Source organism: Puma concolor, chromosome C1 (assembly GCF_028749965.1).
Source record: "Puma concolor isolate L17-30 chromosome C1, mPumCon1.1.hap2, whole genome shotgun sequence".
In the NCBI taxonomy this organism is placed as follows: Eukaryota; Metazoa; Chordata; class Mammalia; order Carnivora; family Felidae; genus Puma; species Puma concolor.
Window position 1 is genome coordinate 128,080,234 of NC_141674.1, and position 23,458 is coordinate 128,103,691.

Genomic DNA, 23,458 nt, shown 5'->3' on the forward strand with positions numbered 1-23,458 from the left:
ATACCTTTTCCATTCTAGTTGTTGGGAAGGTCTTGGAAATTACTGAACTCCCTGATGGAATAACTCGCATGGAAGCCGAGAAGCTTTTTGGGGAACTCTTTAAAATTGGTGCCAAGATCCGGTGGCTCCGAGACCCTCAATCCCAGCCCCAGCTGCGTCGTCACCCCCTCTGCTGTGGCAGCGGGGACAACACTGTCAATCCTGAACGCTCTAAACCCAGTGACTTGGCCTCCACTTACACCGTTTTAGCCACATTCCCCTCCATTTCAGCTGCACAGAATGCATTGAAGAAACAAATTAACTCAGTTAACAAGTTTAAGCTGAGAACGAGCAAGAAGCACTATGACTTCCACATTCTGGAAAGGGCGAGTTCTCAGTAACAGAGCCACCTTGGACCCTTGGCCTTTATGATTCCCCTGTCCTCACCCATCTTTAATTGGCTTGGTTTTTGGAGCTTCTGTTAACATGATAGAGACTCCTAGGACGTGTGGTCATGGCGTTATAGCTTTTGAAGACAGGCCAGTGATCCAGCAAAGGGGGGAAATTACACATTTCACTCCAAATGACTGTAGGAATCCACATCGGAATGATACAGAGTTAGCAGCTTTTTCCGAGGAAATGCTGTTCAAATGCCTCCTAACTTTTATAGTTATTTTGTTTTATATTTCTGAATTCTTGTATCAGATCCAGAGCTCTATTGTACAGCAAATTATTCTTCAAAATGATTACAACCAGTTGCAACCTGTATTTCTTTTTTGCAGCCAGCACAATGTGACCCAACAGAGAATTTGGGGGAAAAAGAATGCAGGAATGGAATAACCAAGTCAAAACCATGTACTATCTTCTTGGGGGGCTGGACGGTGACTGAGGAGAGCCCACAAATAGACCATTACTCTTTCCCTGTATCTCTAAACACAGAAACAATTTGCAAAAAATACAGAACTCCCTCATAGGGTCCTTTCCTTATTCATTTAGGTAGTATGAACATTAAGTGTAAAGCAAATTATGTTCTTAACACTTTTTAATCAAACCACTTAGATTCAAGGGGGAATAGGAATCATTTTAGGCAGGAAAATACTTCCACTTTTTTTTTAAGTGTCCCTCTGATAACTAAATGCCACTTATTTGCATTCCCCTCGTGAATATTTTGTCACCTAAGGAAATGCATTTGATGAGTGCTGGAAACTTCTTAAGTGGTTTAAAATCTGTTTTCATTGTTTGCAGCGGATCACTGGACATCAAAGATTCATTGCACTTATGAACAAGGAACCTTTTTTTCATTTTCTGTGTAATTTGCAAGGCTGTACAATGTGTGCTGATGCAAGCCTTTTTCAGTTCAAGAGAATAAATGTTTACAAATACAGACCCATTTTGTCTTTTGTAAATTAAAAACACCTTTTTCAATGAGTATTAGTATGGAAGACCTCCCCCATCTTGAAGACTTCTATTTTAGATTTTAGACAGAAGACAGTAATCCTAATCATTTTACAAAAGTCCTACAAAGCATTGCTTTCTCTGTGGGAGTGATGCCTGTGGGTATGACTCCCGTCATTTTGTTCTCTCATAAAGTTAATACCAGTCAATGAAAGATAGTCTTTAGTATGAATACACTTACAGTCAGGCAGCTAAAAATCAAACATTATGTTTGGTTAGATAAAGAATTTGTGGTTTTAGCCAACATATTGAGCACCCAGTTGTCCAGTTTACCTCAAATGCTTTATAGAAAACTTTTCCCGTTTGCTAGCCAAGCAAAGTCAAACTGTTTGTGAAACCCAAAAGGTGGGAATGTCTGCCGTCTGCAACTTGGCTAGAACCCGGTTTGCTTCCAGCCTAGACTACAGGTTTACTTGGCAACTCAAGAGCAACAGGTGTTACCAGACTGGTGCAGATGTTCACTCGCTCTAAAGCTTCTGCAAAGTCCCCCTTGGTCTCAGGGCACCCGAGGCCTCCCTACAAGCTGGTACATCCTGATGTTGAATATTGTACTCCTGAGAAAAGTTGGAGCTGCCTTTGAACCATGTCAGATTCAGGAGCCATACCAGAGGGAAAAGTAAGAGTGAGAACTGTGAAAGTCCCTCACTTCCAAGGCCTGTCAAATTTTTATTATTTTTGACTGTAGAGAGTCAAAGAAGGATAGAATACACAATTAGGGCCAGAATAGCAAGAATTGTTAATCATACATGGAGATGGAGATTTTAAAAACACCGTCTACTCGTTCTCTATTTTAAACTCCTGCAGTAGGCCTCCTGGTAAACCTAAGTGTTTTTTGGGTTTTTTTTTTTTTTGTTTACAAAAATAAAAATTGACCTAATTGACAAAGCATATTAGTTTCAGGTGTACAACATAATGATTTGATACTTGTATGTACTGCAAAATGACTAGCTAATATCCATCACCTCATATAGTTACCAATTTTGTGTGTGTGAGGAGACTTAAAATTTTTTTTTATTTATTACATTTATTTATTTTTGAGAGACAGACCACAAATGGGGAGGGACAGAGAGAGAAGGAGACAGAATCCAAAGCAGGCTCCAGGCTCTGAGCTGTCAGCACAGAGCCCTACGCGGGGCTTGAACTCACAAACCGTGAGATCATAACATGAGCCGAAGTTGGACGCTCAACCAACTGAGCCACCCAGACGCCCCTGAGAACTTTTTTTTTTTTAACGTTTATTTATTTTTGAGACAGAGACAGAGCATGAACGAGGGAGGGTCAGAGAGAGAGGGAGACACAGAATCTGAAACAGGCTCCAGGCTTTGAGCAGTCAGCCCAGAGCCCGACGTGGGGCTCGAACTCACGGACGGCGAGATGGTGACCTGAGCCGAAATCAGGCGCTTAACCGACTGAGCCACCCAGGCTCCCCGAGAACTTTTAAAATCTACTCTGTTAGCAACTTCCAAATACACAATACAGTGTTACTAACTGTAGTCACCATGCTGTACATTAAAACCTGTGTTCACTTTCGACCCTGGATTTACCCTGCCCAGAGAAAATAGGTAAGAAACCAGAGCAAGGCTATTGTGAAGTTAGATCCCACCCACCCCACCACCACCCCCGCAATTCCCCGACAATCCCATGGGAATACTAAGAAATTGCCAACCCCCCCACTTTATAAAAATATGCTCACATTCCCTAGGGTATATTCTATTTTTGATCCTCTAGAATCTGATTTCACCTACAGAAAAATGGAGGAAGAACCACACACAGGAAGCATGTAAGATGTGATTTGGCCCAGACTTTTAACCTTCATAAAGACAGCTTCAAATGATCCACAGCCTTGGCTGTGGATTTTCCATAAGTACTGACTGTATTTAGGGACAGGGTGGTACTTTTGCCATTAAAACTATTGCTATTCTTGCAGTGCCTGGGTGGCCCAATCGGTTAAACGTCCAACTTCAGCTCAGGTCATGATCTCGCGGTTTGTGGAATTGAGCCCCATGTCAGGCTCTGCTGTCAGTGCAGAGCCTGCTTCAGATCCTCTGTCTCCGTCTCTCTCTGCCCCTTCCCTATTTGAGCTCTGTCTCTCAAAAATAAACAAACGTTTTAAAAAATGAATAAAATAAAATGGGCTATTCTTACCTATGCCAATAATAGCTCCAGCAGCCCTTTCTTTGGGAATGATAGAGGTCACTATAACTTTTTGTCCACTTTTGCTACTTTATGTATTAGAAGACTGAGAATATGGCTTAATATTTTTAAGCCCTTGGTCCATGAAGAACATGGATCTATTGGGAATATGTTTGTGAATCTAGAGCACAAAGTGTGTTTGCCATGATGCCAGCAGTAATTAATAATTAACTTGTCATCTGAGCTGACAACAAAATAGGCATCTGAATCCTCACCCAGGCTAAGCCATTGTTTTTCTGATCCCACCAGGGAGTGATCTGTGACCTGTGAATAGTGTGGGAACACAGGTCTCAGTAGAACCCATAGTGCCAGAGTGGCTTGAGAAGAATCAAAGCCAGTACATCCACAGCTACCCCAGGAGGTAGCAAAAGTTGGGTTCTGCATGTGTCCTCATCAACAGGAAAAATGTAAGTGTAAGACTTCAGCAAAGGCCAGCCCCAGGACCTTTGTGAAGGCGACCGGATCCCCTATTCGCCTACTACTTGCTGAGCATCATGAGATGTGATAGTATAGTCCCCTAAGCAGAAAGCACAGACTTCCGTATCCTGCTAGTGTCCAGTGTGGTGGTAGCATGAAGGTGTTCTATGCTGGTATGATTCAAAGCTAGCCTCGTGTTGCTTGAAATTCTAGAAGCCTTGAGTTGATGCTAAAAGAAAACCAGGCATTCACATGCACACATTCAGCCTGTAGGCCTTTACCAGCCTGGAAACAGGCAGGTATGGCTGCCCTTTAATCTACCCCATGCCTATATATGCTCAGGCTGCATATTGCATACTAGTTCTTTTCCCCCTTAGTGTCTACACTTGGATTCATTTTGATTTGATTTTACCAGCCTAAGAATGTTGGAAGTGTGTAAGAAAAAGACAGTAGGAACTTCTAAATCAGAAACCCGAAAACTGATAAAAGTTGATTCTTTGCCAGGGAAGGGGGAAGCAATGAAATAGATAAATCATTGGGGCGCCAGGGTGGCCCAGTCGGTTAAGTGGCTGACTCTTGACTTCAACTCCGATCATAATCTCACAGTTCGTGAGTATGAGCCCTGCATTGGGCTCTGGAATCACAGCACAGAGCCTGCTTCAAATCCTTGGACTCCCTCTCTGCCCCTCCCTCACTTGTGCTCACTTGCTCTCTCTCTCTCAGAAGTAAATGTTTAAAAAAAAAAAAAGAAAAGAAAAAGGAAAGGAAGAAAAAAAGGAAGGAGAAAGAAAGGACAGAAAGAAATAGATAAGTCATTAGCTACATAATCTCCCCTCAAAAAACCCTGGCCTGTTTCAGGTATCTCTTGCTGTTTAACACACCACCCAGAATTGAGTGTTTTATTATTTTTTTTTAATGTTTATTGATTTTTGAGAGAGAGAGAAACGGGGGTGGGGGGAGGGGCAGAGAGCAAGGAAGACACAGAATCCAAAACAGCCTCCAGGTTCCAAGCTGTCAGCACAGAGCCAGACACAGGGCTCAAACTCACAAACTGTGAGATCATGACCTGAGCCAAAGTCAGACACTTGACTAACTGAGCCACCCAGACGCCCCTGGAATTGAGTGCTTTAAAGGAATAATCCCATGGGTTAGGAATTTGGGCAGGCCTCCAAAAGGATGGCTTGGCTCCCCTCTACCTGAAATTAGCTGCCCTCAGCTCAGGGTGGGCTGGGCTAGAAGTTCCAAAATGGCTTCATTCACATCGGGGGTCCCAGGGCTGACATCCCCCACACCCCCAGCTATGATACCTCAATTTTCTTTTTTTCTTTTTTCTTCCTTATGCCTCAGTTTTCTACACGGACACTCTCGAGGTATTTCATCCTCCAAGGAAGCTCTGTTCGCGCAGCTCCTCCAACAGCATAGCCTGGACTTATTTATAGTCACCATGCTGTACATTAGATCTCCAGTACTTATTCATCTTATGACTGGAAGTTTATAGTCTTCAACCACCTTTACCCATTGCCCCCCACTACAGGGTGCCCTGTTTCTGTAAGTAGAGGGTATTTTAGACTACATATAAGTGAGATCATACAGTATTTGTCTTTCCCTGACTTACTTTATTTAGCATAATGCCCTCAAGGTGCATCCATGTTGTTGCAAATGGCAGGACTTCCTTCTTTTTTTTTTTTTTTTTTTAATAGCTGATTAATTGATTAATTAAAGTCCTCCTAGGGGCGCCTGGGTGGCTTGGTCGGTTAAGCGTCCGACTTCAGCTCAGGTCATGATCTCACAGTTCGTGAGTTCGAGCCCCGCGTCGGGCTCTGTGCTGACAGCTTGGAGCCTGTTTCGGATTCTGTTTCTCCCTCTCTCTCTGCCCCTCCCCTGTTCATGCTCTGTCTCTCTCTGTCTCAAAAATAAATAAACGTTAAAAAAAAATTTTTTTTTTGAAAAAAAAAATAAAGTCCTCCTAAAACCTGATCTTGGAATCCCAGAATGTCATTTCTTTTGCATTCTACCAGTGAAACAAAGTCCTGGAGCCAGCTCACAGCAGAGAAAATAAACCCCACTTCTTGAGAGAGAGGTGGCAAAAAGGCATATAGGGTGAAAGATGTGGCTGCAGCCATCTTTGGAAACAATTTACCACAGACACAAATACACAATAAAAATTCCCATTGACTTTGCGTCCAAAACAAATCCTGAAGCTGACCTCTTCATATCCACTACCCTTTCCACCCAATCCAAGCTATCATCATCCAGTGTTTGGATTACTGGAATGGCCTTCCTCACTAGTCTCCCAGCCTCCACTCTTGCTCCCATGTACTCACATAGCCAGAATGATCTAAAAGATAATTCCCTTGCCCAAATCCCTTGATGGCTTTCTATTATTAAATAGCAAATACTTATCTTGGTTTATAAAACTCTACGTGATCCAGCCCTGCCTAGTCTCTGATCTTACACCATTCAGGATATGGATATTTGCTGTACCTTCTTTCTGGAATGCTCTTCCCCTGAACTCTGCCAAGCCGGCTCTTTTATCTTCTGTGTAAGTGTCCCCAGCAGAAAAGTCTTTATTAGCCACCCAATCACAATCTTCTGTATCACTTTATCTCAGTTTTCTGCATATCACTTATCACTATTATGTCTTTTTTTTTTCTACCACTAGAATATAAATTCCATGAGATCAGAGGTCTTGCCTGTCTTACTTGTGGCTGTATTCCCAAGCACTTACTAGTTGTTCAACAAATATTTGTTAACTAGTTAATGACAAAGAGAGGATCCTAAGAATTCTGTTTTTGCTGGTCTGGAGCTCTACTAAGTGATGTCAGGAGATGGCAGGGAGCTAGAATTGAAGGATGATTCACATACCATGCTCTGGCTCTCTTGGCACTTAGTGTAGTTCCTTAAAGACAGGGACTGTAGCAACACTGGCCGATCACAAGAGGAAATTGAATAAAGTGTGCATATAAATCCCCTGAGTAATTTCTCTCCCCTCTGGGTAATCTTTTAAAATGTAGATCCGGGGGCGCCTGGGTGGCGCAGTCGGTTAAGCGTCCGACTTCAGCCAGGTCACGATCTCGCGGTCCGTGAGTTCAAGCCCCGCGTCAGGCTCTGGGCTGATGGCTCAGAGCCTGGAGCCTGTTTCCGATTCTGTGTCTCCCTCTCTCTCTGCCCCTCCCCCATTCATGCTCTGTCTCTCTCTGTCCCAAAAATAAATAAATGTTGAAAAAAAAATTTAAAAAAATAAAATGTAGATCCTAATTCAGTAGGTCTGGGGTAGGGCTTAAGAGTCCCACATTTCTAACAAACTTCCAAGTTGATGATCCTGTTGGTTCTCAGACCACTACCTGGAGTAGCAAAGCACTGAGGAATCCCTGTTTTCAAAGAAATAACTCAAAACACATGGCTAGAGCAGAGTTGCCTCTCATCCTGAGAGGAATGGGAAGATTCATAAATACATGAGAATCACACAGCTCTGACACATCATTAGTTTCATTAACCCTACATGTAAGCAGAAGAAATAAGCTCTTCAACTAATGTAGACCAAAGCCAATGAAGTACTCATTTTATAGTTTGGCCCCCACAATATCACCTCGGTACAAATATCCATGAGTTACTTCTCTTTAATTGTGGTCTACATTATCCTATATTCCACTGTCACCAAAACATAATTCTTGGTGGAGGACATCTGTCAGATTTGGACACCTTTTATTTTAGAGAGAGAGAAAGTGCACAAGCTGGAGAGAAAGGCAGAGGAAGAGAGAGAAAGCGAGAGAGGGAATCTGAAGCAGGCTCCATGCTCAGTGCAGAGCCCCACGCGGGGATCCCTGGGATCATGACCTGAGCCAAAATCAAGTCAGATGCTCAGTTGACTGAGCCATCCAGGCACCCCAAATTTGGACACCTTTTAAATAACCTTTCTATATTTGGGGAAACTCCCACATTACAAGTCCTTCTTCCCCAAAAGAATGGCCAGGATAACTCAATTCTCAGCTTCCCTTTTGCTCAGAAGACCATGGCTGTGATAGGGCTTATGATCTGAGGCTCTACCAGCCGCGATCACACCCAGGAGAACAGGATCAGGAGAAAAACAAGGAGAGAAAGCACTCACTGCACCGAATTCTATGTAGTCGTATTGTGTGTGTGTGTGTGTGTGTGTGTGTGTGTGTGTGTGTGTGTGTCTATACTACATACGTGATCTTGTTTCATTCTTAAAATAATCCATTGAGGTCAGTATGACTAGCTACATTTTAGTGAAGCTTGGAAAGATTAAACAACAAGCCAGTATGTCATTTCATCAGTTTTAGGGCTGAGACTGTGCCCTAAACTGTATCCCTTTCTTGATTGCATGTAACAGTTTATACTGCACTATGTGACTTATTTGGTTTTGATCATGTCCTGCCAAGAATTGCTGGTTATCCTCTCATTTTATTCCAACTCCTGAAGCTCTGTTATCCAGAATGGTAGCTACTAAACACATGTAGCTAGTAAATGAATTACATTTACATTAAATATAAATTCAGTTTCACAATTGCACTAGCCACATTTAAAATGCTTAATAGCCACATGTGGTTAGTGGCTACCATCCTGAACAGAGAAGACACAAAACATTTCCTCCATTGCAGAAAATTCTATCAGACAACACTGTCCTAGGAAAGTGGGATCAAGTCTCATTTATCTTTAATATCCAGTAGAATTTTGTATACAGTAGACTCAATAAATGTTAATTAGCCAAAGACTCCAAACACAGTGAAAATCTAGTTTGGATTGGACAGGGGTGCCTGGCTGGCTCAGTCAGGAGAGCATGTGACTCTTGATTTGGGGGTCATGAGTTTGAGCCCCACGTTGGGTGCAGACTTTACTTTAAAAAAAATATGGAATTTATGATTTGAGAGTATAAGCTCAAAAATATGCAGAGATATGGGGTAGAATAATCAGCATGTCCTCTGTCTTCAGTAGCATAGCAGAGCAGTGCAGTGTCTAGAGTCCTCTGCCATTTCATACCTGGACAACTGCAAAGGTTCTGGGTGCTCTCTCCACATACCCTCCCTCATTCCCCTCACCATCCACTCTCCACTCTGCAGTCAGGGTGAATTTTTAAAATACAAATTGGATCATGTGATCTTGCCACTGTCCAAAATCCTTAACATCACCTCCTAGGTCTTGCATGCTATGACCCTTGCCTACCTACCCATCTAGACTTAACTGACACTGGCCCTCTCCAGTCCTAGGTTCTGGTCACACTAGACCTGTGTAAGCTATTCAAACGTGCCATGTTGTCTTGTCACCAGAATTCTATACAATAGTGATCTTCTGCCAGAAAGTGGGGTTCTTCCCCATCTATGGCAGAGATTAGTTAGTTTTTCAGCAAACTGTGAGGAGGTGGGGGTGTCTTTCCTCCACAGCACATTGTGAGATTATGTTTTCCAGCCTTCTGCACCTAGAAGGCCATGTGTCTAAGTTTTAGACAACTAAATGTGAGCAGAAATGCATGCCTGGCCCCTACAACCTTCTGAGAGACTCTCTCTGTCCTTGTTAATCATAGAGGGGGAGGCTAGAAGCTAGCTGTTATCAGTATCACCAGAGGGCTTGAGACAGATGCAGAATCTCAGGTCCGACCCCAGACCTACTTCAATCGGAATCTGTGTTTTTAAAAAAACTTTTTTTTTTTTTAACGTTTATTCAGTTTTGAGAGACCAAGCGCAAGCGGGGGGAGGAGAGGCTAGAGAGAGAGACACACACAGAATCTGAAGCAGACTCCAGGCTCTGAGCTGTCAGCACAGAGCCCAACACGGGGCTTCAACTCGTGAACCGTGAGATCATGTCTTGAGCCAAAGTCGGACGCTTTACGGACTGAGCCACCCAGGTGTCCCAGAATCTGCATTTTTAACAAAGATCTCCAGGGATCTGTGTACATTGAAATTTGCTTGTTGGCTGCATGTAGAGGATCTAATGAAGATCACCAGGGTGTCAAGAAAAGGAACAGCCACTGGCTGGGAAGATTCAAGAGTTCTCAACTGTATGGAGAAGAGCCCCATGCACCAACTCCCCATTACACCTCTGACTGGCATAGTCTATGAAGTAAATGAGAAATAAGTCTTTCTTGTGTTAAGCCACTGAGATTTGAGGATTTTTTCCACATGTTACTTACCCTTCGTCTGGAACACTGATTCTTGCCACCTTACCTCCAACTTCTGGTTAATTTGTGCTCATACTTCAGATCTTAATCACTTCCTTCAGGTAGTCTGCTCTTCCTTCAGGTAGTCTGCTCTTCCTCTAGAGTTCCCAGTTTCAGGCCTCCAGACTAAGTCATTTCTGACAGTATTAACTCTAATAATATCCTGTACTTTCTCTTTGAAACATTAATCACAATGGTAATTATATGAGTAATTGGCCAATTAGTTGCTTAATGTTTTACTATCCATTACTATGTAATTTTCAGAGCAGGAGAAATGACTACTGCTTTTGTTTACTAATACATTCTCAGATCCTACCAGGGCCTTTCTCAATAAACATTTGTCCAATAATTAAATGAAGAAATAATCTGGCTGAGTCAAATGCTTTGAATCCTGAAAGGCACACATTTATTTTTCTTAAGCACGGTTTTGGCAGTCAGAAGTAATAGCTAACATGTGTAAAGCATTTAATTACTACGTGCCTAACACTTGCTCAGCACTTATAAAAGTCCCTATTTTATGACAATAGCCCAAAAAGAGAGTTTCTATTTTTATCCCAGTTTACTAGTGAGGCAACTGAAGTGTGAGAGACATGAAGAACTTTGCCCAAGGTCACACAGTAAGTACTGGCTGCATAAATGAACCAGGAAAGCCTGACTCCAGAGTTCATGAGCTTACTACCTAAGTTACTATCTTAGGCCTTGCTGATGAGTAACTACTATTTTTTATTTGTCTTATTCACCTGGATCTCTGTGAGAAGCCAGAAAAGAATGCCATCCCATCTTTTTTTTTTTTTAATTTTTTTAACGTTTATTTATTATTGAGAGACACAGAGAGACAGAGCATGAGCATGGGAGGGGCAGAGAGAGGAGGAGACACAGAATCCGAAGCAGGCTCCAGGCTCTGAGCCATCAGCACAGAGCCCAACATGGGGCTTGAACACACAGACCGTGAGATCATGACCTAAGCTGAAGTTGGACACTTAACCGACTGAGCCACCCAGGTGCCCCGTCATCCCATCTTTACTCATGAAAATTCGACTGTTGTGAGCAAAGGTTGGAATATATTCAAATGTTCCTTCTGTCTTTTTTAAATATATATGCCTCCATGAGCCTTGTATTATAACCAAACCATTCTCATACTGGTCTATGTATAGGCAGGTGATGATGCTCTGTATAATCATTTTATTTTTTTTTTTTTTACATGTTTCCCTCTTTCATGCAAGAAAAAACAAAAATAGAGAATATCATTTTCCCTTTACATTTTTTTTTTATATAAATGGCTTTGCAATATATAAGTAATCAGCCTCCTCTGGTGGCAAACAGGTGCAAGTTTCTATGGAACAAAAAAGAAAAAAAATTTTATTTTTATTTTTTTATTTAAAAAAATTTTTTATAATGTTTATTTATTTTTGAGACGGGGGAGACAGAGCACGAGTGGGGAGGGGCAGAGAGAAAGGGAGACACAGAATCTGAAACAGGCTCCAGGCTCTGAGCTGTCAGCACAGAGCCCAATGCGGGGCTTGAACCCACGAACCATGAGATCATGACCTGAGTCGAAGTCGGACGCTTAACCGACAGAGCCACCCAGGTGCCCCAGAAAAAAAATTTTTTAAGCAGCAATTTTAAAGGTGATTTAAAGGTATTAAGGTGATATTTCAAGGTGATATTACCAATCCAGCTGCAGTAAGAAATGCACTTTGGCTTCTTTCTCAAGCAATGGTAAAGGGCGGGCACTGGATCATTCACCTTCTTATGAATTTTGGAATATATCTGAGCGACCACAGTTAAGAATTCCGTTTGTGATGGATTTTTACCTGTGCAAATTGAAATAGAACCTTTGTGGTGGGGAACCTTTGGCTTCACAACACCAACAACCCATTCGATCCACGTAAGTCATAAGGTATTGTGGGGGATAGAAAGAAGATTAAATAGAGTTGCTGCTTTTTATCTTCTGGAGGAAAGAAGACATAAACCGAGACATTTCAATAACTATATATCATAAAATACTCACAGGAGAAAATAACCATGAGAAACTGCAGTCTTCCTTTAGATGTGCCACTTTACCTGACCCATTGTCTTTCGGGTCGTTAAATGGAAGCTGGTACTGAGCAGGTTAGTGAAACACCAGCCAATGTTGTTTGTACACTTACTGCCTATCTGATGCCAAATGAGCATGTACAGCAGGGTTGGCAAACTCAAATACTTGATACTGCCAGAGAGTAAATAAAAAAAGCAAAGGTTATAAGTAGGAGGGGCTGTAGCAAACTAGCACACACCTGAATTTTCTAAAACTTTGTGTCAATAAGAGCATCAAGAGACCAGATGCAGTCCGTGGGCTCCAGCTCAAGTACACGACCAAGACGTTCAAAGATCCCACACTGCCCAGACTCAAAGAGGGTTAGGGGTCCTGTCCTGGGTAAACATCTGCAGGACCTCTGTTGAACAAATCTGAAGCAGCCCCTAGTGATGGTCACAGAGGAGAACTCAGAGATTCCAAGAGTTGGAAGGCCTGAGAATTTGGTCAGCCAAATGGAACAGTTCCCCATCTTGGCCTCTCTCTCTTTTTTTTTATGACAAGAAGCCAAACTTGTGAATTCACAGTGGGCTCAAGCATGTAGGTCAAGCTGTTATGGTGGGGGTTCTACCAGTAGTCATAGACACACCAAGTAAAACCTGACTTTCCTCTCCAGTGCCTCTAGACCTGGTAACAAGCCTGATATCAAAGATCCCTCAAAGAAGCCCTCATTGCAATGAAGCCATTTTTTTTTTTTGTATCAAAAAAGCCCATAAATCCTTGAAGCCTATCTCACAGGAAGTCTTTTATGTCTAAAACCCAGGATGTTAGTGGGAAGGAAAATGACAGGATATAACTATTAAGACTGTATAACTATATCTATTTCATAGTTTTCCTGCTGCACATCAATAAGCAAGCCTTTCTTTAAGGGTCTTAGTGTAAAATGGAACTTAAGTTTTTATCATTGATTCAAGTCCATGCGAAAAATAGGATTGATGCCACTTACTCCAGGAGACCATCCGGGTCCTTCCCTTTCTCTCTGCCACGCCCTATACGTGGCTCTTTGGTTTTACCCAAACCAATATGTTATGGTCATCTATCTATCGATTTATTTTTATTTGAGAGAGAGAGAGAGAGAGAGAGAGAGCGCACACATGTGTGCGAGCAGGGGAGAGGGACAGAGGGAGAGAGAGAATCCCAAGCAGGCTCCACACTCAGTGCAGAGCCAGATGCGGGGCTTGATCCCACAGCCCCGGGATCATGACCTGAGATGAAATCAAGAGTCAGGTGCTCAACCAACTGAGCCACCAAGGCTCCCCTATGGTCACCCATTTTTATATTAGTCTTTCCCACTGACTGGAGTGTAAGCTTTCTAAGGGCTTTTCTTAATCCCACTATCCACGTTTGGCCACGTCATCACACACTTCTGAAGCACTTAGAATTTCCCCTTTTGTGACATTCATCCTTACTCACAATCACTTGTTCAGTGTCTGCCTTCCTCTTTAGATTGTGTAGTCACAAAGACAGAGTTCATGTCTCATTGCCTCACTGTTATCAATGCCAGGTATGTATGCCTAGCTCATAGTAGATGAGCAATAAACATTTGATAAAGGCTATGAATCATTCTCACATTGTTTAATCCTAACATTAGAAATTAGATTGTGTAGTCACAAAGATAGGGTTCTTGTCTCATTGCCTTACTGTATCAATGCCAGGTACGTATGCCTAGCTCATAGTAGATGAGCAATAAACATTTGATAAAGGCTATGAGTCATTCTCACATTATTTAATCCTAACATTAGAAATAAAGACATCACTCTACTGAAATAATTTACATTGACTGAATTTTTAAAATGTTTTTTATTTATTTTAGAGAGAGAGAGAACATGTGCACATGCACACGTGGGGAAAGGGTAGAGAGAGAGGGGGGAACAGAGGATTCGAAGTGGGCTCCTCAGACAGCAGTGAGCCCGATGCAGGGCTTGAACCCACAAACTGTGAGATCATGACCCAAGCCGAAGTTGGCCATTCAACTGACTGAGCCACCCAGGCACCCCTAGGTTGACTGAATTTTAAGAAACCCACTTAAAGTTGATGTTGAAGATCAACTCTAATTCTTCTTGAGAAATGGTGTCCTATATAAGCAGCAATGGTCTGTAATCAGCATTATGTTTCAGTTTATTATAACACTATATGAGAGGCCTTTTTTACTTTTTGGAAAAAAGTAAATACAAATTGGAGTTCAATGTTAACTATTTTCAGATAAAATATTTATAGGAAAGAGGTATTTTCAGATGTACCACCTTAATCCTGCAAAGACTGTCAGTTGCTGAGGGGGAAACTCAATCGATGTAGGATGTGTACTATAAGAACATATGCAACTTAAAAAAAAAAGTATAAGCCTTTAGCTAACAGTTATCAGAGACTGTGCAACTCCAGAAAGTATTAAATATGGATCGTTTTTCTTTATTTTTTTAAAAAAAAGATTTCATTTTTAAGTAATCTCTACACACAAGGTGGGGCTCAAGCTCACCACCCCAACATCAAGAATCACATGCTCCACGGACTGAGCCAGGCAGGTGCTCTGGATCAGTTTTCATTTTAATGGCAAACAACCACAAGACGCCGTATCTTGATTATAGAACATTCTCACATAAAATTGTAAACAAAAGCATTATCTATCCTCTTTTGTATTACCGTGGAAAGTAGCTGGAAAATGAATCATATATTCTGTGCTTTTAAGTTACTTTAGAAAGTAGCTGTGGCAATAGCATAGCCAGTGTTCTGAGGTTTTGGAACGCTCTCTGGCCAACGACTAAGAAATTGCGGGACGCCTGCATTCTACCAGCACCTCCCCTCAGGTATAACGGCTGTATGGCCGTTGGGGTTTTTACCCTGTCTCTTCAGGGTTGGGCTGATAAGTTCAGCAGAAGTCAAAGCCTTGCTGTAAATCCCTACAAAGTCCACGTAGGTCCATACAGAAAAACACCTTCCCGTATCACACAATGACTACTAATTATAAAAATTACATCGTCCACAATTAGGGTTCCACTCGAGGCGGGGACGACTTCCTCCATATTTAAGGTCTCAATGAGGTGGCGATTAGCATCTTCACGACAGTGAACACCACTTCTTCTCCTCCCCTTTCCCAGATTGGAAAAGGGCTCTCACTGCTGTCCCCTTTAGCGGTGCCCCGGAAACCACCGTTACATTTTCCAATTATGAAGACAAACAAGCCTATGAAGACTACAATTCCCGTCATGCTTCTTGTAGGCGCCGTCAACGCGCCGTAGCGGTTAGTCATCTTTCCCACTTCCGGAATTGCAGGGTCTGAGGCCTAGCGGTCGCGCGCACGCACCTTTTTGCCAACAAGACAAGGCACTCGGGCCCTGTGCCGGCGGCGACGTGTGGCGTCACGTGGCGCAGGGTGCGCCTGGTCCGCGCGCTTGCGCGCGTCCCAGGGGACCGCTGACGGGCTAGCGTGCCTGCGCGGAGGCGGGGGACAGAGCAGCTGGGGCTGCGGGGGCCGCGGGGCCAGACGAAAGAGAGGGCGGGGCCAGCTCCCGGACCGCGGCGACAACACACCGAACAAGCGCCTGGGCCCGAGGAGAGCGATGTTGTGGTTCCAGGGCGCCATTCCGGCCGCCATCGCGTCGGCCAAGAGGAGCGGAGCGGTCTTCGTGGTATTCGTGGCAGGTGAAGGGGGCGGGGGCCCGAGTTGTGGCCGGACACCCCACCGGCCTACCTCCAATCCTAGGGTTCCCCAGCCTTTTCTTCGTGCTCTCGACAGGCCCTGGCTGCCGTGCCTGTTTTCTCAGCGCCTCCCCCTTCCGTTTGGGGCACGCCGGGCCTGGCTAGGCCTCCAGCTCCTGCTTCTCCCGGCACCCCGGCCGGAGGCACCGTCACCCGCCTCGCCCCCAAAACGCGCTGAGCCCCGCCAACAGCTCTGCGCGGGTCTCTGCAGCCCACCCTCGCTGCGCCTCTCGCTGCGCCCCCCTGACGAGTTGGCGCAGATAGACCCCAGCACCTCCCTCTCGGGCACCCTGGGACCCCTCTCTGTCACCTAGAACCCACTTCGGGATGCTTCAACGCTTGTGTAGTTCTTAAGTGTTCAGGTGGGAATAGAGAGGCCTTTCGACAGGCATTTAGGTTCGTAATTAATTGTGGACTGTCAGGAAGAAAGCTGTGTCATCGGTAAGCAACAAAGAGAAGCCACCTGATGTTTTCGGTTACTGGCGGTCGTACGCTCCTGAGACGCAAACTTTTGAGCTTTACATAGGTTGGATTTTTTTTTTTTTTTAATGATAATAGGGGGAGAGAGTCTAATGTGGAATATTTGGTTTGTTGCAAGTTGATTTTTTTTGTACCATTTGTTTAGAATAAGTAGATGTTCGGTGCTTGGTTCGTCTAATATCCACAGTTTCGAGAACGTGAGCTAACTCATTTATCATGTGTTACTCTGGGTTATTTTGCTCAGTATATTATTACTACCCTATTTTATTACAGAAATCTTCTAGATTTACAGTAAACCTATGCCTTTGTGGTTTTGGTGATTCTCATTACATGAACCAAGTTAGTGTTTGTGACCATTTGAACTATATTATTTTAACTATTTGTGTTTAATAACGGTATGCTCAAATTATTAACTTATGACTTGGAGAGACTAGATAATAGCTCTATCACTTTATGCAGCACAATAAAGAACAAAGGCTAAAATATGAATTTCACTTAACATTAAATTTGAAATTTATAATTGTTTTAAATTATGCCAGATTTTTAGCTTAGTGGTGTTAATTAGAAGAGTTTGAGTAGTTTAGATCCTCTTATGCAGTTTTAGAGTTTATAGTCCACATACATAAGTGCTGTGATACTGTAAGGAAAAAAAGTGGATTAAAAAGGAAAGAAGAATTAAATGATACTTAGCTGTGCTTATTAAGAGTACAGTAATAGTTTTGGGGTGCCTGGGTGGCTCAGTCACTTAAGCGTCAGCCTCTTGGTTTTGGCCCAAGTGGTGATCTCAGGGTCGGTGGGATCCAGCCCCAAGTCAGGGTCTGTGCTGACAGCACGGGGATTCTGTCTGTTTGTCTGTCTGTCTCTCTCTCTCTGTCTCTCTCTCTCTCTCTCTCCCTCCTTCCCTCTCTCCCCCTCCCCCACTCATGCTCTTTTTCTCTCTGTCAAAATAAACTTGTTTTAAAAAGTGTACATTAATAGTTTTATGACATTTAAGTTGTGTTTTTCACATAAAATCTCGGTTGATTTTTGTGATAAGTAGAATAGGTTTTATTTTACCCATTTTATAGATGAAGAAATTTATGTCCACAGTGGCTAAGTGACATGGGTCACATAGCAGGGTCACAAAAAATATTTCTATCTTGTCCTGACAAATTTTTTTAGCAGCTTCAAAAAAAGTCTTATTTTTTTTTAAGTTTATTTATTTTGAGAGAGGGAGCAGGGGAGGACCAGAGAGAGAAGGGGAAAGAGAGAATCGTAAGTGGGCTCCAACTCCCAAACCTCGGGATCATGACCTGAGCTGAAGTTGGTCCCTTAACCGACTGAGCCATCCCGGTGCCCCAAAAATCTTTTATTTCTTGAGAAAAACTGAACAACTGTACACTTCATGTATTATTGAAATTGGTGTCATAGTCAGGAAATTTAGCATTATGGTAGTCATTTTTTAAACAAAAAACACAATTGAAGATGTCTAAATGTTCCTAGGAGGCACTTTTGGGCTAATCAGTTAATTTGAAATAAATGCTAGATTTAATTAACAAACATATGGAAACAGTAGTGCTAATTATTACAATAGTAAAATAAAGTTAGAGATCTTTGGGGCTTTGTGTGTAAATATACATTCTTCAGTTAACTTTTTACTGATGAGCATGTGTTACATACTTTTAGGATATCAGCGACTCTGATGAATGTTTGTTGAATGTTTTCAGGAAGACCATTAGTCTGTCAAAGGAGTTTGTCCCTTGACCCGTTCAAAATACTGTTGGCTTCTGTAGAGTTTTAGAAAGTTAATCTCCAACACTAGGCAGAATTAGTTTCACTCCAGGAATACATAGACAGGGGTCATGAAACTCCCAACACTTACGTGTTGCCTAGAGCTTTGTTCATAACATCGAAGGATATAACCAGAACTCATGATTTTCTTAGGTGGGAGACCTCAACAACAATAAGCCAACTTAGTAGAAAATTAAAAAGATGTCTTTATGGCTGAAAGAAGTGGTCTTAAGGGTATATACTTTGGTTCATGTAAACCCCTCAAGTGGGAAGCACTTTAGGCAAGTTCTTTATATTTAGTGAAATTTTCATGGATGAATTAAAGAAAATTGTGGGATTGAGACTAGAGAGATTACTACCAGTTCAGACAAGAGCAAGTATTTTCAAAGTATTATGACTATGCAAATTGAAAGTAATAAAACTGAAAAAGATTTTGATTCTATTCTTGGGAAGGTAGAATATTCTGACAAGGATCCTGAAGCAAAGGTGTCAGTTCACAGAGTAGTGTTGCTAGTGGGCTAAAATTTTCATGATAGACAGACACTATTTACTGCCTTTTTTGGTTAAAATAGACCACAAAAGCTTTTAGATTTTGACTAGTTGATGTTTTCTGGGTTGGAATTCCTGGCTGTACTAGGAAGACACACAATTGAAGATGTCTAAATGTTCCTAGGAGGCACTTTTGGGCTAATCAGTTAATTTGAAGTAAATGCTAGATTTAATTAACAAACATATGGAAACAGTAGTACTAATTATTATAATAGTAAGAGATCTCTTTGTTTCTGAGATTGTATTTTTTTTTTTTTAGATATTTTTATTTTTAAGTAATCTGTACACCCAGGTGGGACTTGAATTCACAACCTCAAGATCAAGAGCCACATGCTCTACCAACTGAGCCAGCCAGGCACCCATGTATTGTTCTTTTCAAGTGCTTTTATTTTGGATACTGCTGAATACTACCATGGATACAGCGTTTTTTGCTAAAATTTTAGGCTGATCTAACTCCATAGCATAGTTTATATACTTCTTAATAATAAGAAACTAAAGATACTGAAGTTGGCAATTAATAATCTTGCTCCGTAGAGTTAATATAGTTCTTAGTGAGTTAAGTAATTCCATTCATCCTTACATCTGTTGGTCAAGCAGCTGTTGCTGCCACTAGGCTGAATTATGGACAGACATTGCTAGTGGGGATGTGATATTTGGGACCCTACCTACATGGTACAACATAATGAAAAGTACCAATCTCAGAAGTAGCAAGCGAATCTATACTTGTAGCTACCCACTTGACATCCCCACTTAGATGCCTCACAGGATTCTCAAGCTTAAAAGTATATTTACTGCCTGAACCTGTTTTTCTCCCCACCCCAGTTTTCTACATTTTAGTAAATGACACCACTTTTACATCCAGGTGGATAAACCGAAGTGTGGAGTCACCTTTGACTCTCAACTCTTTAGTCTCCTGTCTGGCTTTCCCTTTTGTTCATGACATTCCCAGTCACACAGACCTTTTCCTACACATAAAATCCGGCTTAGTGAACTCTGCATGGCTTAATTTTTTCATCCTTTAGGTCTTACCTTAAATGTTGCCCCAGAGAAGCCTTCCCTGACCAATCTAAAAGGGTCTTACTATTTTCTTTCCTAGATCTGTTCTTTTTTTAACAGTATTTATTACTATAATTATAATTGTTTACTAAACAAGTACTTTTTTTAATTTTAATTTTTTTAAGTTTATTTATTTTGAGAGAGAGACAGCATGAGTGGGGGAGGGGCAGAGAGAGAAGAAAACAGAATCTCAAGCAGGCTTCACACTGTCAACACAGAGCCTGATGCAAGGCTCGAACTCATGAAGCTGTGAGATCATGACCCGAGCCGAAACTGAGTGGGATGCTTAACCGACTCAGCCACCCAGGCGTGCCAACAAGTACATTTTTTGTACTGTTAGATTTTTAAGCTCCAGGGCAAACAATGTTTCCTTTGTTTCACGTTTAGATTATAGCCAATGCCTAGGACAATAAGAATGGAATAAAATAGTGAACGTATGAAAGAATGAATGAAAAGGATCTCTCATGCCTCACAGCCTTCTCTAAGACATGTTTGTAGTAAGAATGTTGCCATATAGTTATTTTCTAGGTTGATAATTTTGTCATTTACTTGGAATTTTACATTTCCTCACCCCATAGTGTTTGAAGATGTACTCTGAACGATGTCACTACAAATGATAATTTTCCCAGTTTGCTTCCTCAATATCTGGAAGACTGTTACTGGCATTCTTTTTGGTCCTAGTCTGTAGATGCATTCTAGTCCCTGGTTACTTTTCCATGACCAGATTTCTCAAGCTCCTGTTCCTAGATCCCATTTCACATAGAATATACTCAAATGTGCAGCATTAGTCAATTATTGTAGGTATGCCAAGATACTTACTGTACCAGAAATTTAGCTGTTTGTTCCACAAAACACTTATTGAGGCCCTGCTGTATCCCAAGTACTTGACATATGCCAAGTTGTATTGTAGGCATTTGAATTATGTTAGTAAATAAAAGGAAAACAATCCTTGCCCTCTTGGAACCTGCATTCTAGTTGAGGGAAACAGACAGTAAACATAATAAGTAAAACACATAGTTTATCAGAAGGTGATAAGTATTACAGGGAAAAAGAGACCAGGAAATTAGGGAGCTTTGGGAATGTTTGAAGGCTGTCATTTTATTTAATTTATTATTAATATTTTATTTATTTATTTTTTTAATTTTTAACGTTTTATTTATTTTTGAGACAGGGAGAGACAGAGCATGAACAGGGGAGGGTCAGAGAGAGGGCGACACAGAATCTGAAACAGGCTCCAGGCTCTGGGCTGTCAGCACAGAGCCCGACGCGGGGCTCGAACTCACGGACCGCGAGATCATGATCTGAGCCGAAGTCGGCTGCTTAACCGACTAAGCCACCCAGGTGCCCCATTATTATTATTTTAAAGTAAACTCTAGGCCCAGTGTGGGGCTTGAACTCATGACCCTGAGATCAAGAGTTGCATGCTTTATTGACTGAGCCAACCAGGAGCCCATAAAAGCTGTCATGTTTTGTTTTGTTTTGTTTTGTTTTGTTTTGTTTTTTTAAAGTAGGCTCTATGCCCAATGTGGGGCTTGAACTCATGACCGTGAGATCAAGAGTCATGTGCTCCACCAGCTAAACCAGTCAGGCACCCCTAAAAGCTGTCACTTTATTATTTTGTACTTTATTTTATTTTATTTTATTTTATTTTATTTTATTTTATTTTATTTTATTTTTTTAATGTTTATTTTTGAGAGAGAGAGAGACAGAGCACGAGCAGGGGAGGGGCAGAGAGAGGAAGACACAGAATCTGAAGCAGACTCCAGGCTCTGAGCTGTCAGCACAGAGCCCGACATGGGGCTTGAACTTACGGACCACAAGATCATGACCTGGGCTGAAGTCGAACATTTTACTGACTGAGCCACCCAGGGGCCCCTATTATTTTTTATTTAAAAATTTTTTTAATTTATTTTGAGAGAGAGCATGAGCTGGGGAGGGGCAGAGAGCGAGAGGGAGAGAGAGAATCCCAAGCAGGCTTAACTCTCAGTGCAGAGCTGGACACAGGGCTCCATCTCACGACCAAAAGGTCATGACCTGAGCCAGTATCAAGAGTTGGACACTTAACCATATGAGCCATCCAGATACCCTAAGGCTGTCATTTTAAAGTATGAGTAGGGAAAGCTTTATTGAGAAGATAATATTTGAACAGAGACTTAAGAGGGTTGAGCATTAACCATGTAAATATCTGAGAGAAGAACATTCTAGGCAGAGGAAACAACTAGTACAAAGACCTTAGAGTGTTTTTTATATTAGCAGAATAGGAAGAAAGTGAAGACAAATGAGGTCACAGAGGTAACTGGAGGCATGAGGCCATTTGCAGGGACTTTGGCTTTTTTACTTGGAGGGAAATTGGGAGCCATTATAGGATTTTGAGCAGAGGATTGATATGATCTGAAATTTTTAACAAAAGTTTCTGTGTTAAGAATAGACTGAGCAGCTTTGCCACATCTACTGCAGTCAGCAGACTGTCGACATTCCAGAAAATGTCGGCATCCACTCTGAAAGGATGCACAGTTATTGTGAAAGGCCCCAGAGGAACCCTGAGAAGGGACTTCAGTCACATCAGTGTAGAACTCTGTCTCTTTGGAAAGGAAAAGAAAAGGGTCCATGTTGACAAATGGTGGGGAAATAGAAAAAATCTGGCTACTGTTTGCGCTCTCTGTAGTCATTTACAGAACATGGTCCGGGGGACAGGAGTGGGGTGCCTGGCTGGCTCAGGTGGTAGAGCAGGTGACTGTTGACCTGGGGTCGTAAGTTCAAGCCCCGTGTTGGGCATAGAAATTACTTCAAAAAGAAAAAAAAAAAAAAAAAAAAACATGATGAAGGAGGCTACATTGGGCTTCTGTTACCAGTTCTGTATATGCTCACTTCCCCATCAATGTTGTTTTTCAGGAGAATTGTTCTCTTTTTGAAATCTGTAATTTTTTGGGTGAAAAATAAATCTGTAGGATTTGGCTGAGGCTGGCATTGCTTGTTCAGTATCTCAGGTTCAGAAAGGTGAGTTAATTCTCAAAGGAAATGACATTGAACTTGTATCAAACTAGCTGCTTTGATTCAGCAAGTCACAACAGTTAAAAAACAAGGATATCAGAAAATTTTTGGAGGTTATCTACATTTATGAAAAAGGAACAGTTCAGGCTGATGAATAAGATCTCAGTTGTCCAGCTCTAGAAACAGAAAGATGCCAGATGATTTTTCAGGCTTATTTGTGATATTTTAAAGGTGCAGTAAAGGTTGTATTGATGTTTTGGGGGAAAAAAAAGGAATAGATTGAACAGGGAGATCAGTTTGGAGGCTGTTGTAATCATCTAGGTGATATGTATAGCTTAAATCAGGGTGGTAGCAGTGAAAGTGGAAAGAAATAGTTACATTCTGGATATATTTTGGAGATAGAGTCAACTGAAGTCAAGGATAAGTAAAATTTTGGGCCTAAAAACTGAAGGGATGGAGATACCTTAAATATAACCGACATGAGGAATGCTGAGGGTGGATTAAATTGGGGAAAGGCTGCACTTGGGAAGAAAACAGCTTACAGAAGAATAGATAGAGAATTACCTCATTTTTGTAAAACAAAAAAAAAAAAAAAAAAATGTGGCCTGGGAACTTTTTAAATCTGT

General features: G+C 41.8%; 2 protein-coding genes across 14 annotated transcripts in view; both read left to right on the top strand.

Moving 5' to 3' along the window:
- Positions 1-1,363, top strand: part of R3HDM1 (R3H domain containing 1) — a 129,684-nt gene extending 128,321 nt beyond the window's left edge. For all 13 annotated transcript variants that reach the window (XM_086718465.1, XM_086718464.1, XM_086718466.1 and 10 more), the window contains one exon: positions 19-1,363. In XM_086718465.1, coding sequence (XP_086574591.1) covers positions 19-380 — 362 coding nt within the window. In that variant the 3' untranslated portion in view covers positions 381-1,363. The remainder of the gene's footprint in view (positions 1-18) is intronic.
- Positions 1,364-15,686: 14,323 nt separating this feature from the next.
- UBXN4 (UBX domain protein 4) overlaps positions 15,687-23,458 on the top strand; it is a 45,933-nt gene continuing 38,161 nt past the window's right edge. The window contains exon 1 of the mRNA XM_025912278.2: positions 15,687-15,929. Coding sequence (XP_025768063.1) covers positions 15,848-15,929 — 82 coding nt within the window. The 5' untranslated portion in view covers positions 15,687-15,847. The remainder of the gene's footprint in view (positions 15,930-23,458) is intronic.